The sequence below is a fragment of the Pundamilia nyererei genome, unplaced genomic scaffold (assembly GCF_000239375.1).
Source record: "Pundamilia nyererei isolate P.nyererei 1_Seehausen unplaced genomic scaffold, PunNye1.0 scaffold00012, whole genome shotgun sequence".
NCBI lineage: Eukaryota > Metazoa > Chordata > Actinopteri > Cichliformes > Cichlidae > Pundamilia > Pundamilia nyererei.
Genome location: NW_005187413.1, coordinates 2,532,153 through 2,549,390, shown reverse-complemented (window position 1 = coordinate 2,549,390; position 17,238 = coordinate 2,532,153). Strand labels below are relative to the sequence as shown.

Below are 17,238 nucleotides of genomic sequence, written 5' to 3'. Positions count from 1 at the left end.
CATCACTTATGAATCTCGCTCTGAGCTGGACGTCCCTGTGGAAATACTCAATCTCACTGAGAAGCAGAGGTTCATGGATGGAGAGAAGGTAAAGTAATTTATTTTATTTTTGTATTTTTTGTGTGTGTGTGTGTGTGTGTGTATATGTATATATGTGTGTGTGTGTGTGTGTGTGTGTGTATACAGTTTCCATTGTCAACAAATCCCAAGAAATGACAAACAACAATGATGAAGTCATCCTCATAAGTACTGTGTGCATCCACACCCTGATATATTTGATTCCTTTGTGTCATAGAGCTCTACTGTGGCCCATAAATTAAAACAAATTAATAAGCCACATTTGTACACAGTTATTTAAAGAAAAACCCAAACTAATACCCCATTTCCTCCTAAAAAATTAAAGTCTAGATATTCGGATATTGAACCAATTGTCTCAGTGCCACAGACACATTGTGTCAAAAGAGCTGGTAGAAGATTTAAAAATATGAAAAGATAATATGAATCCTACAGATAAGACATTTTGTAAATGCACTTAAGAAAATGTATATTGTTTTTCTTGTGTGTATTTAAAATGTGTCATTCCCTGAAAATGTTTTATGCCAGAAAAAGTAAATCTACCTTTAATGTGAAAGAAATGATAATGTAAATTGTATAAGGTTAATATGTATATTATTACTCACATTATCTTTACTCAGTTTATTATTATGTATTTCGATAATCTGGACAAACGTAAATTATGAAATCCCTGACTGGAACTGCTGGTGGTTGTGGGAAGTCCTCATCAGTCAATGCCAGTCCGAAGTATAATTAATAAACAGAGGCCTGCAGCCAAAGCTGTGTCCTGGTTTTAAATTCAATGAGTCAATGTGTTTATTCAGCCCCACTGTGGGGACAAAGAAACACTTGATTTTTTTATTTGTTAAAGCAAGATTTTATGTATTTCTTTTTTTATTTACTGAATTTTATTTTAAATCAGTAACTCAAATCAATTTGTCCTTCCAACCTTTTTAAATGTGGAGATTTCGCTTTTGCTTTTTCCTTGTTTTTCATCATAAGTCACGGTCAGATCCAGCCTTCCACTAGTTTCTATCCAGTCGGTTTAATGAGTCATACGGGTTCACAGTAAGGTTTTAGTTGTTCCAGAGTCCAAACAGAGGGGACAGGTGAGGCCCGTCCATCCATTCACCACAAGATTACTGTGTTTTACAAATAATATAATTTGCTTTGCCATATTGAAACCACATAATGAGTAATGAGAAGACTTTCAGGGACATCCATCCATCTTTTCTTCTGTCACGTATCCATGTCCAGTCTAAGCACAGACACCCAGACCTTCTCCCGAGCCATCTACTCCAGCTCTTTCAGATGGGTACTGAGCAGAGACATAATCTCTCCAGAGTGTCCTGTGTGGACATGCCTAAAACACCTCAGTGAGGATTTATCCTGAAAGAATCCATCTGATTCTCAAACCACCATATCTGGCTCTTTTTAATGTGGAGGAGTAGCAGCTCTACTCTGAGCCCCTCCTAAAACAAAGAGCTACCTCCTCCTGTCTAAGGCTGAACTCTGTTCAGAGGAAGCTTATTCTTTCTGATGCTTGAGTCTGTGACATTAGTGTCTACCTACATCTTATCACCATACCATACATGCGGATAGGAATATAGTAAATCATCCAGTAAATCAACAGCTTAACCTTCACAATCAGCTCTTTCGTCACCAAAACAGATCAGTGCAGTGTCTTCATCACTGCAGATGAAGACACTGCACTGGGGTCAACACATCGGTCCATCTCCTCCTCTACTCCACTCTCACTTTTATGAAAAAGTTTCTTTTAATTGTACTGCTTCACTTGATGTTACAGAGAGGATCTTCATCAAGCTTTTCCAGTGCTTAACAAAGAGCTGGGACATCCATCGTTTACTAAAGCATGTTAATGAGCTATATATGTTTATACATCAGCTTGGCTGATCTGATTTGGGTACATTAGGACCCTTGTTATAATCACGGTACATCGAAGTTCCAAGAAAAGTAGCTTTAAATAAACACAGACGTCCCGTCTCAGCTGAAAGCAACAAGACATCAGAAAAAGATTGCATCATTCACAGAAGTGTTTTCATTGTTTCCTTTAAAAGCTATGACCGGTATCAGAGTCAGAGCATCAGCGTTGGCCTCCAACACCTCACAGTCTGCTAACAGAAGCTGCTCCCTGTGACTAAGCTCTATTGTCTGTTATTGGGAGGCTTTGTTCGTAGACACCTAGGGAGGAACTCAAATCAGCCTCGTTCGATCTGTACTGTGACACATCGACTGCGTCTTTAAACCTTACAGGGATGTGGTGAAGCATTTATAGATGGGAACACTCTTTTTGAATGGTAAAGATTTGAAAACATCGATCAATTATTAACATCTCCTAAAACTAATAAAAAAAACATGAAGAATACAGTAAATGGTACTCCACATATGTGCATATTTCAATCAACGTGCACATTTGGACAAGGAAACATTACAATCTTGTGCAACTTTCTTTCCTGTTTCTGCAGTAGAAACCCATCAGATTTAACCCTCAAGCCTCCAAGATAAGTGACAGACTGGGGAATACTAACAGTCCTGGTTCTGTTTATCACAAACCTTACAATGTAGTGATTTAAAGTAGGAAACCTATAATGTTAAAAAAAAACAACAGATTTCCACAGATTTTTCCATTGTCCAGTTCCTGAAACCTACCTGAAAAGTGGCTGTACAAGAATTTAAGTGGTGAAGCACGTATATCTAAACCAGTGTTTCCCAACCTTTTGGAGCCACGGCACATATTTCACATTAGAAAAATCACACGGCACACCACCAAACAAAAATGTCACAAAAAGCAAATTGATAATTTTCCCCTGTGCACATGGCATAGTGGAGTTTGGCTCAGTTTGTCCCTAGTATACCTTTGTTGCTTGCTTCTGACCACTACCCATGCACTACTAGCACTACTCATGCTAGGGCCTTCATCTGGGTCAGAATGTTCTCCAGGACCCTACTTTTTCTTTTCAAACATTTATCTATTGCTATTACGCACTGCGTCGTCTCACAGCATGACTATTATGTATTTGTTTTCTTTGTCTTCTTCTGTTTTACTGGCAGTTGGCAACCCATTTAATTAGAGCAGGTAATTGTACTGCCCACTGGTGGAAGAGAATGCTACTCACATCTTTAATCCACGGTTACTAAACCACATCAGTAACTGCTCGATAGTGAATGCCTGTTTTAATTAACAAGTAAAAAAAACAAACATCCAATGGCAAACAGAAACTTCCACAGTAAATGTATTATAATTATAAATGACAGCATCACCCCTTTAACAACTAATTTACATCTAGAGCAGCATTTTTCACAAATAAAATAAAATTAATGGCTATAGCAAATAATTCCAGTTGAATGTTTTAGGTTTGAACAAAGATATTCAATGTCTCTGAGAGGGAAAATCTGAATAGTCATGGTTAAATTGTTATTTATCATTATTATTATTATTAATATTATTATTGTTAATCAAAATATAGTGCCACATTAATTATTAATAAAGGAATAAATCTTTACTTTAATGTCTGTTTACATCGATTACACTTCAGTGCTTTTAATCCTGTTTGGGGTTTTTTTTTTAAATATTTTTTACTTTTTGTGAATTTTTCACAGCACTTACCTTTTGTATTAAAAAAAAAAGGTCTGCATATTGTTTTTATTTTATTTTGTAATTATGTAGTCAGAAGTAGTCACATTTTATTAAATCTTAAAAGTTTTAAATGCATTTGTGAGTATGTGGGCTGTGCCAATCAATTCAGGTAAAAATATTTGAAAACTGTCCTAAAATAAATAGATGTTATAAAGTTATTAATCTGCAGTAAATGTTTCCTAAACAGATGACCTGATAAAATATAATAATTCCCAGTGAATGACTCTTTACTGATCTCCACTCTGAAAACAGACAGTTGCTCGGGAGGGTTAAATTATTGATGTAAAGCACGTTTCCCGGTGGTCCTTACACGTGTCTTTTAAATCAGATAAAGTGGTCTCTGGGTCCTGGAGTTTGAGTAAGAAAACAATACAAGTGTGTGTGATTCACTGAGCGACAGCACAGAAACAATAGAGTGTAATTCATTCCAGCTTCAGTATCTGCCAGCGCCGGTTTGAACAAAGTAAGACTGATGGTGTGTTTGGGTCTGTTTGTCCCCCTGGAGCCGCTGGAGTGTGCTGAACAGGCTGGACATCCTGTGTTAGACCGAGCAGAGGAGGAAACGCCCAGGAAGGAACAGGCTCCTGGCAGAAGGCTAAAAATACAGGAGGAGGGGCCCAACATAAGGGCCGGGGGCCGTTAATTTGTCTTCTCCTCTCTAAATGAATTTAGTTTTTAGGTTACCTATCAGCCCCCCAGCAAACCTGAATTGGACAGAGGGGATGCTCTAAGAGGAACATTTTTCTTTTCAGAGTTTATACGTGCAATCAAATTTCTGATGAGAAAAATATCTGTTAAAAGCAGGAAAATACTTTTAATTTCTGTTTTTCTGTGATCTCTGGAATAAACACTGTATCACCATATCATCTCTAACTGGTTGTGGCAGAAAGCCTGAGGTTTCGTCCTATTAAAAGGGAGTTTTTCCTTCCCACTGTCGCCAAGTGCGTGCTCAACGGTGGTCATTTGATTGTTTGAGTTTTCTCTATATAATTGTTGGGTCTCTAACTTACAATCTTAAGGGCATTGAGGTGACTGCTGTTGTGATTTGGTCAAATACTTTTAAGAAACTTAATTCAATATTACTTTTTTATAGATATAATTACTTTCCCACAGTGTATACTGAAGGTTTTGTGGTATAATATTTACAGATACAGATTTCCAGCTGTATTCTTTTATTCTCTTATATAGGGATGCATGTCATAGAACTCCTATAATTTTACAGAGGCATTAAACGTTCTATTTTAATTAAGTAATCAGTTTGCAAGGGGTGACCAATAAGAAGAAAGTTGGTGTAAAGAGGAGGAGCTAAACTGTCACTGTTGCAGACAGTTAATGAATTGAGCCCAAATAAGATAAATGAGGATTATTTTCAAACCGTAAACAAGCCAAGCTACTCTGGTAGAATGTGAGATTAAATGTATGAGGTACTCTTTGTCTCAGAGACTGCGGCTGATTTCAGTGACTGCCAAAAACTACTCACCAACCGGTGGCTAGTGGTTTCTGGCAGCCACTGAAATCAGCTACAAAGATGGTGCTGCATCAAAAACTTTCTTGTGAATACTTCAGTCGCTAGCAGATTGCTGCTGGTATATAGTTTTCATGGAAGATGCTGATGTTTTTCTACAAACACGAGCAACTCCAGGCCAAGTGGCAGTGAAACTCAAAAAAGGTCATCTCTGCAGTCAACGTATTTCAAAAGGCACAGCTTATACTTTGAATGCAAACATTCCCAGTTTCTGGTCTGTCTTGTCACAGTTTCACTACAGATAGTCTTGTTTTAATTAAGGTTCAACCCTTAAGGAAGAACAATGTCTCCGTTTTTGATTGTGCACAAGTGCATGACGGCATAAAAGCAAAGAAATCAGTTTAACATCAGAGAAAAATCTGACAATTGTAGGAAAATATGGACATTTTTTATCTGATTCTGTGGATAAAACCATTAAAATGCCTTGTGTTAAGTTTTCTGTCCTCAAGTTAGAAACTGAAATCAGTTGGCATTTTAAATCAAATGACGAAAGTTAGGTCTCTCATATACAGGCCATGCAACAGCTTCCTGATTAGAAGGTCACATGTACCGCCTCCTTTGTGTTCTGCATAAGAGGATAATGGAGACAAATACAGCCGAACACTTCCTGAGTGGTAGGACATCATCATTTTGTTAGCTTAAGGGTTTTTTTTTAGGTTTTTTAGGTCATATTTTAAATGTGTGAAAACGCTGCCCACACAATGAGGAAGGCAGAGCTTTTCACAAACACATCATCATTATTTAAACAAGAGTAGAGTTTGACACACGCTTGAAGAGGAGCTGAACTCACATTGATTTCCAGACTGCAGAGACTGAGGGAGTCGGCATCTCTGTTGGCCTGTTTCCTCTTCTTCTGCAAAACACAAACAGAATAAAAAACATCAGCGAGAGAGAGCAGGTGTTGATTTTAAGAAGTACGCTTCAAATTTGTTTATATTTTCATTAAATCAGATTACATTCAGAAATGTGAAAGTCAAGTTTTTGTGATGGATCCCAACCGCAACTTTTTAGCTCACTGTTCTGGTTGCAGCTTGCAATCATTTGTGACTTATTTTTCAATAAATTACTATAAATTAAAATATTTTAATACAAAAAAAGCAAGCAGGAAAAAAAAATCTGTTCAGTTTAATTGTTCAAATTGTTTTTGTCTTATTTCGATCAATCTGGAGAGGAGATTTTAGCATTTTTCATCATTAAATAGTGTCTGAAGAACTTCTCTGGCTAACTAACTCAACATAGAGTCGAATAGTAACCTGTAAGTATCCTGAGAGGAAAAACTTACAGCAAATGAGCAAGAATAATAATAATAAGAAATTTCTCTGCTCAAGTCCGCTCAGATATCAACATTTCAGTAAGTTGTTACCCATCAGATAAACTCTGAGTTTAATTTACCCAGATTATAATGAATGAGAATAACATGCAAAAACATTTCAACCCTTAACAAAATATTGTGTTATATCTTTTTTCCGCATTTGTACAGGTTAAGGCTCAGTCATGGAGGGGTCACCAGACAAGAGGAGGGAACTGTGCTCAAAGTGGTGTTAAGAGGTGAACAATATAACAAGAAGTCCCTTGTTTCCTTTCCTTTGAGAGTAGTTTAGTCTGAATGAGATTTAAATGGAATAGATGCTTTTTCCATTAAACAATGGACGCAATCTTAACTCAAATCTCTGTGGATCCTGATTGGGAGTTCCTGCTTCTGTTGGAGAAAGGAGAGCATGTCCAGTAAATTCATAGATTTTCCAGGTGATGGAAAAATGATTCCAGAAGGAGTTAGACTCCTTAAAAAGTGGGACAGGAAGCCTTAATGTGTGTCATGAAAGAGGCCTACAAAGATGGACGTGGTCTACCAATGGCTTGTAAGGTCCAGTAACATCTCGAGATAAGCACTTTTGACCTCTTAGGCTACGTTCACACTGCAGGCGAAAGCGCATAAAATCCGACTTTTTTTGACCCTAAACGACCCATATCCGATCATGGTACGACAGTGTGAACAGCACAAATCTGATCTGGGTCACTTTCGTATGTGGTACTGAATCCAACACATATCTGATGTTTCAGAAAGCGACTGCTGTTTGAACGATCATGTCGCATTAAATCCATCTTTTACGTCACTGACACAAGACAGACCCCAATTAGCGCCGGAGAAGCGCCGGAGAAGACATCGCGAACGCTTCCTGGTCATCCAGTGTAGATATTAGTGAAACTGTTGGGAAGACAACGTTGGAGAAACGTGAACATTTTATTTGTACTGTATAATCTGCAGATTGTGACAGAAATCTGCAACTATCCTTTGAAGCACCGCTCCTCTAAAACAGCAACATGGATAATTATTAGGCCATATCTAAATAACAAAATAACTTTACAACTTAAAGCAAAATTGGGAAACGTAAAGTCCGAAACAAGTCTTTATATTAAGAGCCATCAGTCAAACAATATTGTTTGGTCTGTGTCTAAACAGAGCGCGTTGTGTGTGACGTCTTCTCTTGTGCATGCGGGCCGCTTTGAGGGTTCACACTAGAGCGCGTTTCCTGTCACATTTTATTTGTAGTGTGAACAAGCAGACAAAAAAAAATCGGATTTGATCAAAAAAATCAGAATTAAACATTAAGACCTGCAGTGTGAACGTGGGCTTTGACTTTGTAAATCACAAAATCCCCCACACGTGATGGGGACCTGACTGTGAACCTGACTTGTTTATAACAAAGAAAAGCACACCATGCTTGAGCATCTTGTCATATCGAATAAGAAACATAAATAGATATGTTAAACTCATCATAAAAAGCATTTAGTGATCAAGGAAGTTTAGAACCAGAATTCTTTTTGCAGCCACAACAGTGCCCCCCCGATGGTTATTCAAAAGAATGGTAATTAGAAATGCACGCACTTCTGCACGGGCTTCAATTTTTAGGCCTAAAACCTGACACCATCTTCTATATACAGTCTACTACAGGCTCCTATCAGCTGGACTAGGTGGGGGGCAGGTCCAGCTCCACCCATTCTGACAGCGAGCCCCCACTTTGTTTTTCCCAAAAGTGCTGGAAGTAGAAAGGGAACAAACCCAGTGAAATAAACATATCTCAGAAACATGTCCCCCTTCAGGACGACATCGGTACTGCAGGTTTTTATCAAAGCGGTTCTGATTCTTCACACTCACCCGATAGTAAACAAACAAACAGCAGCCCATCATCAGGATCAGCTCCTCAAACACACTTGTAATCAACTCTGCAGCTCCTTATCCTCCTCTTTCTTCCTCTCCTCTTCCTCCAGGTCCCTTTCTTTTAACCCCAAAGTCACATTCGCCCTCTTTTCTTTTCTCCTCTTTACATGCTGGACAGCACTCGAAATAATTTCTCCTTTGTTCGTCCCACCTCCTGTGAATCACCTCCTTCACAGTCACATTTTATTTCACCTCTTTTAATTCTGTTAAAGTTCTCCGGGTTCTTGATCCAAAAGCCTCTTATTCTGCACCTCCTCTTCTCTTTTCTGACCTTCTTTTGCCCGCTGCTTCTCTCCGCCTGCGTACTCCTGCTTCACCACCTCAGCCACAGTCTGAGCCTCCTCAGCCTCACCACCTTCCTGAGTGGATCTACAGACCCTCAGGAACAGGAACCCTTTACAATGTATGTGTGTGTGTGTGTATATGTGTGTGTTTGTCTGTCCCCTCGGTTCCCACAGGACAAACAGGAAATGACGGATGTTGGGGGGGAAACAAGACGTCTATAATTAGGAGCTGAAGGAGCACGGTGACAGCAGCAGGACAAACACTTACAAAGACTGATCACTTACATCTATCACACATTATTTTCACACAAAAAAATTAAAAAGTAATTATGAATTTTCTTTCTTTCTTGCCTTTTCAAATTATGTTAAAGGAAATTCTTCATTTTGCAACACAGATATTTTTTTCTTAAAGCATATCATTTAGAGTAAAAGACTTAAAAAGTGTGAATCACAAAAAAAATCAAGCAGAGTGGGGCTAAAACTATTAACTGATGAACTGACAGAGAAATTCGCTTCCAGCTGTGCTGATCAGCAATGTTTTGCCTAATTATTAAAGGTGAAACAGCTCTAATTTCACTGGTTACACATTCTGCACCGTTCTTGTGTTTATTACAAGATACATATTTTTTATTGAGAATTCAGTTACAATATTACCAATAAACCCCTGATGGCTTTAAGTGAATCACATTAATCATCGCATAACAGTGCATTGTGTTCTGCTGGGAAACCCTGGGACCTGGCATTCATGTTGCTGGCACTAACACACAAACACTTCTACAGACCAGCTTGAACTGTGAGTCATGCAAAGCCACTCTAGTAGAGCCAGAGAGCAAAAATATAAAGCTGGAAATGACCATAATAGATCTCCTTTAACATTAAAAACGTAATCACCTGTTTTCTGCCTCATGCAGGAGTCAGCAGTCTAGGCAGAGAGGCCCAGACCTCCTCCACCTTGTCTAGGAAGACAAAATGAGGCACCCACGAGCTCATGGCTCGTGGGTGTCTTACCAGTTGGACATGCTTGAAACTTCTTATCTAGGAGGCCTCCAGGAGCCATCTGGGTCAGATGCCTCAGTAACCTTAATGTGGCGAAATGTCCAAAGCTAAACCCAGACACACACAATGAATCTGAAGCTGGTCGTGTCTCGCAAGGCAAAGTGGCTTGTTTTTGTTTTTTTTTTTAATTAATTTAGTGATTATTACTAGAGGATTGTGGTTCTTGTGTATTGTTTACCAGGTTTCCCAGTAGGGACTATAACAAATTACTGAATTAAGCTGAACTGAACCAAATAGCCTAAATGTGCAAATGTGGGGCTTCAAAACGGGACTTTTGTGTGATGTTTAAAATAATGTCCTTATCTCCAAACCTCAAAACATAAAAATCAAATAAAGAAAAGGTAAAATCACATAACTTAGGTGAGACACAGCTTGCTGCTTTTTTTTGTTTTGTTTTTTTTTTGCTGCATTTGTTTTGTTTTTTTATTATGGACTTTGGCACATCCTGTGTTATATAATAATGGAGTCACAGCACAGTTACTGTAACGCAGGGAATAACATGACTAAGTTCATGTGTGGGAATTGTTCTTACCCCTCTGAGGGTCCAGCCATCAGGAGAGAGGAGAGAGAAGGAGGATGTTTTCCTCTGCCGCTTCGACCTGAAGGAAGAAAAGGAGGAAGGAAGAGAGACCGATGAGGAGAGGAGAGAAGCAATAAAGGATGAAAGGAACATGATAGCATGCTGTTACCTCAAACAATAACTAAAAGAAGAAAAAAAGATTTTCAATTTGCTTTTCAATTACTGTTTTGTTTATTTTATTTATTTTAATAACTTAACTAGGATTTAAAAACTTTAAAAAAAATACACAAATTAAAAAGTGAGCAGTATTGAAAGCTGAGTTATTTCATTGCACAGTTAGCAACAGAAGACTAAGTGAAAACTAATCTTCATACTTGATGAAAATTAAGTTAATTTTTTTAAGGTTTGGCTTTTTAACTATGCAGATTGTCACGATGAGTAAAGGAGGCAAGCCTTCAAAGGTGTGTAAAATATGAAGTGGGCAGAGCTCCACCAGGTGGTTTCTCAAAGTCACTACACCCACGACCTTTTACCCAGTGCAAAATTTGTGTGAAGATCTTTTAGGCGATAATTTTGTGTAAGTTCGGTTAAATTCTTTACTGACCGTTAAATCTTGTGAATTTTGAACAGATAAAGGAATGAAGGCGCTCTGGCATGGCTTAGCCTCCATCAGAGTTAACAAAGCTTGGCTTCCATTTATGTGTATGAGGCCGGACATCACTGCTTTTAAAGAAAATACAGGATATTTGTACTTCATTTGTTTTTATTATGGATATCAAACTTTTAAGGTAAGCAGATTATTTGTTTAAGTAGTCAGACTTTCAGCAACAGTAACAACTATAACCCACACAAACTCTTTGTGTCACATTTAGTTTGTAGACTAAACTATAAAGCAGCTCCGCTAAACTGACAAAGTGAAATATGGTGTATATCGGCATATGTATGTGGAAATAACTGGTGTGAAACTGCAAGTGTGTTTCCTGTCCTTATAACCTGACAGCTTCCCTCCAACCTGAGCTTCTGCAAGTCCTGCAACTGACTGTGCAAAAATTAGAGATTCAACAAAGTAACAGAAATTGTAGCAAAGGCCAACTTCAGCATCTCCCAGAGCCATCCACTTTTATTTACTGTTAATAGCACATTCATCATTTCTAATCTGAACAAAGGGCTTATGAACGCTGGTGAAGCTGCAGAAGAACGAGCAGACAGAGAGGACACAGACAGCCAGAGACAAACATGTTACATCATTAGAGCCTCTCCCTCTTCTGTCTGTGTGACACAGAGAGTGACAGCAGTCCTGCTCTGTTTCCTGGCCTCTCACCCCAGGAAGCTCCTAACTGTGTCTGTGACTTCAGTATCTACCTTCCCTCTGCTGTCAGTGGCACGGTAACTGCTGAGGAGTTCTCTGATTGGATGTTTCTTACTTAATGTAGAACTCACTTTTAGTCAGTTCTACCTTAAGAATGAGGCTTATGTAAGGCCTGTGTGGCTCTCTGATAAACAACTATGACAATAAATGAAGTTACATCCAAACAAAGTTGCTCCAGAAGTTCTTGTTTCACACTAAAAAATACAGACTGGTTTGATAAAACAAGAGCAGCTTTGTATGACTCTCAGATCAGTACAATAATCATTCTTAAAAGGCTTTTATCTGAAATAAGCTGCTGTAAACTAACTTTGTAAACGCAAAAATTACTTCAGTTATGCTGACCTCACTATGAGAAACTTTGGCCATGTATGTATGTGTGAACATCCATCACTGTGAAACTCCTAAAGAAAAACTAAAGAAAAGCATAACAGGTCCACTTTATTATTGAAAAATAACTTCATCGGGGTGTCTCATATAATCCTGTCTTGTCAGATGCTGACCGTGTCTCACATAATGTCCACATTAGGAAGTTTTGGAGGGTGCCGGTGGCGTAAATATCAGGTTTATGAGCCTGCTTGGACATTAATGTTTTTGCACTTGGTTTGACCTGCTTTTTCTACTTTGATTTTCACTCGCTGTCTAGATTTAAGTACTAAAGCTGTTAGGAGAAGAGCCTTGTTTGGGTTTAAATACATCCCACTCACCAGTAACCCTTTGTGTTGAACAATGACTAGATGGGAATGACATCTTTGTCTCATTATGCCATAACCCAGTGCCAACTTCTCCCAACAGATGACGCACTCGGGCTGAGGGATGCGCAGTTTTTTCCCCTCTTTTTTCTTTAGATGGTAGACCATTTGTGCTGGTGGTTCATTGTGATTTGATTCACAGAAAAAAAGTGATCATTCCCCCACCTCAGAAGTGATCCCCTTCTCTAACAGAGACTTTGATGTGTAACTCTGTAATAATTCCCACCATCTGGCATCTGCCACAAAGCCTACAAAATATTGATATCTTAAATTAAAACCTCATTCACCGTTTTAGATGGTGATTGGATGGTGTTTTAGAGGATGAAACAGGTCTGAATTGGAAAACAGTGAGCAGCTGTAAAACAATAAGATGCAAATGTGTTTACACACAGTGTATGGTGGGAGATTGTTCAGCGATTGCTGCTTTTTCTCAGCTTTCTGTTGCTTCTTCATTGTGTTTTATGACAATTTTCTAACAATGACATGGATGGATCTGAAGTTACAGACGCTACCAGGCATCAGTATTTGTTTTGTTTTTTTAATCAATAGACCAAAAAACAATTTCTGTCTCATCATGGCTCTAAAGTGTGTGTGTGTGTGTGTGTGTCTCTGTGTGTGTGCGTTTGCCTTTATGTGTGTGACTCATTCATTCCTGGGAGTTGCAGGGCTTTTTCCAATAGTGCAAACCATCCCACCCTGGATGAACTCACACACATGCACACGCACGCACACTTGCACACAGAGTTCTGTTTCCATCACTTCAGAGGACATTATGCCGACTTGAATACATGTACTATAACCCTTAATCTAACCTTAAACCTTAAAATGTTTTAAACTCATTTTTTTTCCCCAAGAGGGAGGTGACGTGGTTGAACTCTCCTGCTGAGGAGATCAGAGGTGTGTTTGGCTACACGCACCTCCAGTCTTTCCCTGCCTGTTCTCCTGGTAAATCTTTTATCCCCTCATCTGTTTTTAATATCACTTTCTCAGCAAACATTCAGTTTTCAGACTAAAACAGGGCACTATGCTCAAGGGGAGGCTAGCTGTAGTGAGACTAACTGTGGGAGTCATTTTGGAGTTTTACATTGTTCTGTTCTGTTGTTGTCATCATTAATAAACATGCAGATATGAAACTATCTGCAAATCAGTGGACTATTTAGGAGAGGTCCATGAAGTGGTATCAATCTCAAATGTCAAACCAAATCTTTCATTCTTTGTGCTGCTTCCACTTCCGTCAGCACTATAATCACAACACACAGCTCAGGCACAAAAACGTCTCATGAAACCAGCAGAGCGGCGTGCAGTGTGGGTAGGAACAATTATGTCTAAATGACAGACCAAAAATGTCACCTGAACAACATCTTGCATTGTCCCTTGAAAGCAGCAGAACCACATTTCTCCAGAGATTAACTCCCCACACCCAGTTCATCATCTGTTTTATGACTCTTGAGAAGCATTTCAGACATAGCAAAAGTGGTTAAAATACATTGCACAGTGTCAGCCTGTTTTAGTTAGACAGATGATAAACTCATTGTAAAGTACCCGCCAACACCAATCTGCCAAACTTTTCTATATAACGAGTGAGAAATTTCTCTCTGTTGGACTGAACCAGAGCTGAAAGTACTGCACAAATAGGACTGTACTGAGTTCATATCATTCATCCCTTTTTCATTAGAAAAAGTACAAACAATCTTAAATAAATAAATAAATGATTAAATGAATTTTAAAAAGTTGACCAAATTTAGCTTTTACCTACCTAAAAGTAAAATCTTATTGTATGGAAACCATGAATACAGAAATGAACAAATAGACCATTACAAGGAAAAGCTAGGAAAAAATGTTTTAAAGAAAAGATGAAAATTATCAGAATTTCAAGCACTAAAAAGAAAAAATGCAAACTGCAAACGCACATAAACCACATCTACACATTCTCTTTAACATCTCTTTTGATTTGCGAGTCCAACTTCTGGAATGGGAAGGCTCTCACGGGTGCCCAGGTGCCCGTTGTATCATTATTAAATGTTAATTCTATCTACAGAATTTATTTCTAAATTATATCAACAGAGGTACATCCCATGAGCTGCATAATTAGCAGCTTAATGGGAGTAATCAGTCATTGTCTAAATGTTCAGCTTTCGCCATACAAATGCAGCAGCATTGCATGTGTCTTTGTATACGGACAGAAAGTTTTCGGTCTCTATGAGCTTCGGAGAAATCATTGAAAGTTCCATGCGAGCAGTAGAAGTTAGTGGTATTCAAACCACACAGGAGAAATGTGACTATTATCACATAATCACCAATGTGGTGAAAACAAGTATCAAAGCAGCAGTTAATCATTTGACAGTCAGCCTTTTATGGACCCCTGAAATGTGGAGAAACTTGAGTTACTACACGTACAAGTAACTACAGAACACATTTGCGTATGATTCATAATATTACTGAAGCCCCAAAGGCAGAATTCCTGCATACAAGAAAGATTTGCCTATCCCACAGAAGAAATGCAGGTTGTATTTACTGCATGCTTTGTTACTAAAACTTTGTGTGGGTAGGTGTTACATCTAAAAACTTGTGTATGGAAGGTCTTTCGGTGTCTTTTTATTAAGCAGGACGAGACTTCCAGGTGTGATGTTTGTTATTTACAAATGATCATGGAAGCTACATCCATCTTTTAAATACAGTATATGATGAACCCAACCACGAGGGGGCCACAAGCCTGTGTACCCCTACTGCCGGTCCCAAGCTCAGATAAATGGAAAGGGTTGCATCAGGAAAGGCATCCGGCCCAAAATCGTTGCCAAATTGAACATGTGGCTCATAAAAAAATGGCATTTCCATATTGGATTAGTCGGGTTAACAATAACTGCCTCTGGTGCTGTTCGCCAACAAGGAGCTTGTGGAAACTGTGGTACTGATGGCTGAAGACAAAGCAACAGGAGAGGGGGAAGGCATGATAGGAGACCGTGAGAGAGAAGGTAAGGAATGAGTGTGGAGATGAGAGTAGGCTGATATATATGGATATATTGTGTGTACAGGAGACTAGGTGGAAGGGAAGCAAGGTCAGAAGCACTGAAGGCAGATTTAAGCTGTTCTATTATGGTGGAGCAGAGGCAATCTTGTAGGAAATGTATATGACGGTGCTGTGGGGGTGAAGAGAATGCCAGACAGCCTCAAGTGTGAGGCTTGAAATATTCAGTTCCATTTCAATTCAATTTTATTTATACAGCGCCAAATCACAACAACAGTCTCCTCAAGCCACTTTATATTGTAAGGTCGACCCTACAATAACACATACAGAGAAAAACCCAACAATCATATGACCCCCTATGTGCAAGCACTTTGGCGACAGTGGGAAGGGAAAACTCCCTTTTAAATAGAAGGGGTGATGTTGAATGCTGTCAGTGAATATGAGCCACAGGCTGGATGTCAGCAGAGAAAGACTGTTGATTAAAGTAGACTTCAATTGACATAAAGCAAAGGGACCATAGGTGATGAGGAGGTGATGAGAAGGTAGGTTAGGTATGGCGTCAAATAGAGAAAGGCAGAAAAACACAAATGGTGGTGGATTTTGAAAAAGGATGGAAATGGCTGTGGCAAATATCCGCTTCAAGAAGAGGGAGGAACATCGAGTGACATAAAAGAATGGAGGAAGGTGCGGACAGGTGGACAACAGCTTATGCAGAAGGTTCCATTTAAAGACACAGGAGACTGTGAGATGGTGTCAGGGGAGACTGTAGCGAAACAGCACTGGATAACAGTCTGTAGGATTACTTTGGAAATCAAAAAGAGGAAGTGAGTGAAGACAGAGGCTGAAGAAGGAAGAAGGAAAATGGCTGCACAGAGTTTGGGGGGAGTTGACACAGGCTTTAAGTTGTAGTTAAGAGTTACAAGAAGAGTGTGAAAGTACAGCTGTAGTGCTGAGAGAAACTTCCAGAAAGGTATCTGATGTATCCTCTGGACAGAGGCTTGCTCTGGAAATAAGAAAGGGACTGAAATTCAGCAGAAATAAAGCATAATACATGTGTACAAGTGAGTGGGAGGCAGATGAAACAGTGAAGTAACAGTGAAGCTGTGAGGAATAAACACCTGAGATCAACCATCCAAAGCAATGGACAGAGCACAAGAGAGCTGTAGAAGAGAGTGGAGGCAGTGTGGAGCAGCTGTGACAGAATGATGGCAGCAAGAAAGAAAGGGAAGGTTTACAAGACAAGTGAGTGAGGCCTGCTATGACGTATGGTTTGGACACAGTGACAATGACCAAAAGATAGGATGCCGAGCTGAACATGTTAAGATCTTCACTGGCAGTGACTAGATTGGACAAGGTTAGAAATGAGAACATCAGAGGCACCACTCAGGGTGAACCGAGTGAGTGAAATGAGTTTTGAGGAGGGATAGTGGATATACTATTCAAGCAATGTTGAAGACAGAGCTACCAGTCAGAGGAAGAAGAGGAAGACCAAGAGAAGACTCATGGATGTAGTGAAGAAGGGGATGCTAGGTAGGGATAAGGTGGGACAAAGGTAGACGATCTGCTGTGATTAAAGGTAGTCACAGCAGAAGAAGAAAAACTACAGTCTATGATGAATGCCAGTTAGAGATCACCAGTGGGTAAACTTTTTCAATGCTATACTGTCTTAATTTTAAAATTCCCAATGGATGAGAGCATGGAAATGACCGTGGTGGAACATATCTCAAGTACTTTTTGTTTATTTAAATATTTCTACGCTACACTAATATTTTAGTTTGTACTCTATAACTTATCTAAAACCTTTAGCTAGTTATAATTTTGAAGTTACTGAAAGGTGA

General features: G+C 39.0%; 1 protein-coding gene across 2 annotated transcripts in view; it reads right to left on the bottom strand.

The window, feature by feature from the left end:
• The window catches only part of arhgef3 (Rho guanine nucleotide exchange factor (GEF) 3), a 33,241-nt gene that overhangs the window by 14,451 nt on the left and 1,552 nt on the right, over positions 1 to 17,238 (bottom strand). Inside the window, exons 2-3 of one of the 2 annotated variants that reach the window (XM_005724424.1) lie at positions 10,330 to 10,396; positions 6,028 to 6,090 (exon numbers count right to left, since the gene is read on the bottom strand). In XM_005724424.1, coding sequence (XP_005724481.1) covers positions 6,028 to 6,090; positions 10,330 to 10,396 — 130 coding nt within the window. Of the gene's footprint in view, positions 1 to 6,027; positions 6,091 to 8,394; positions 8,850 to 10,329; positions 10,397 to 17,238 lie in introns of those variants that run through there. The other variant, XM_005724425.2, reaches the window with a different exon arrangement.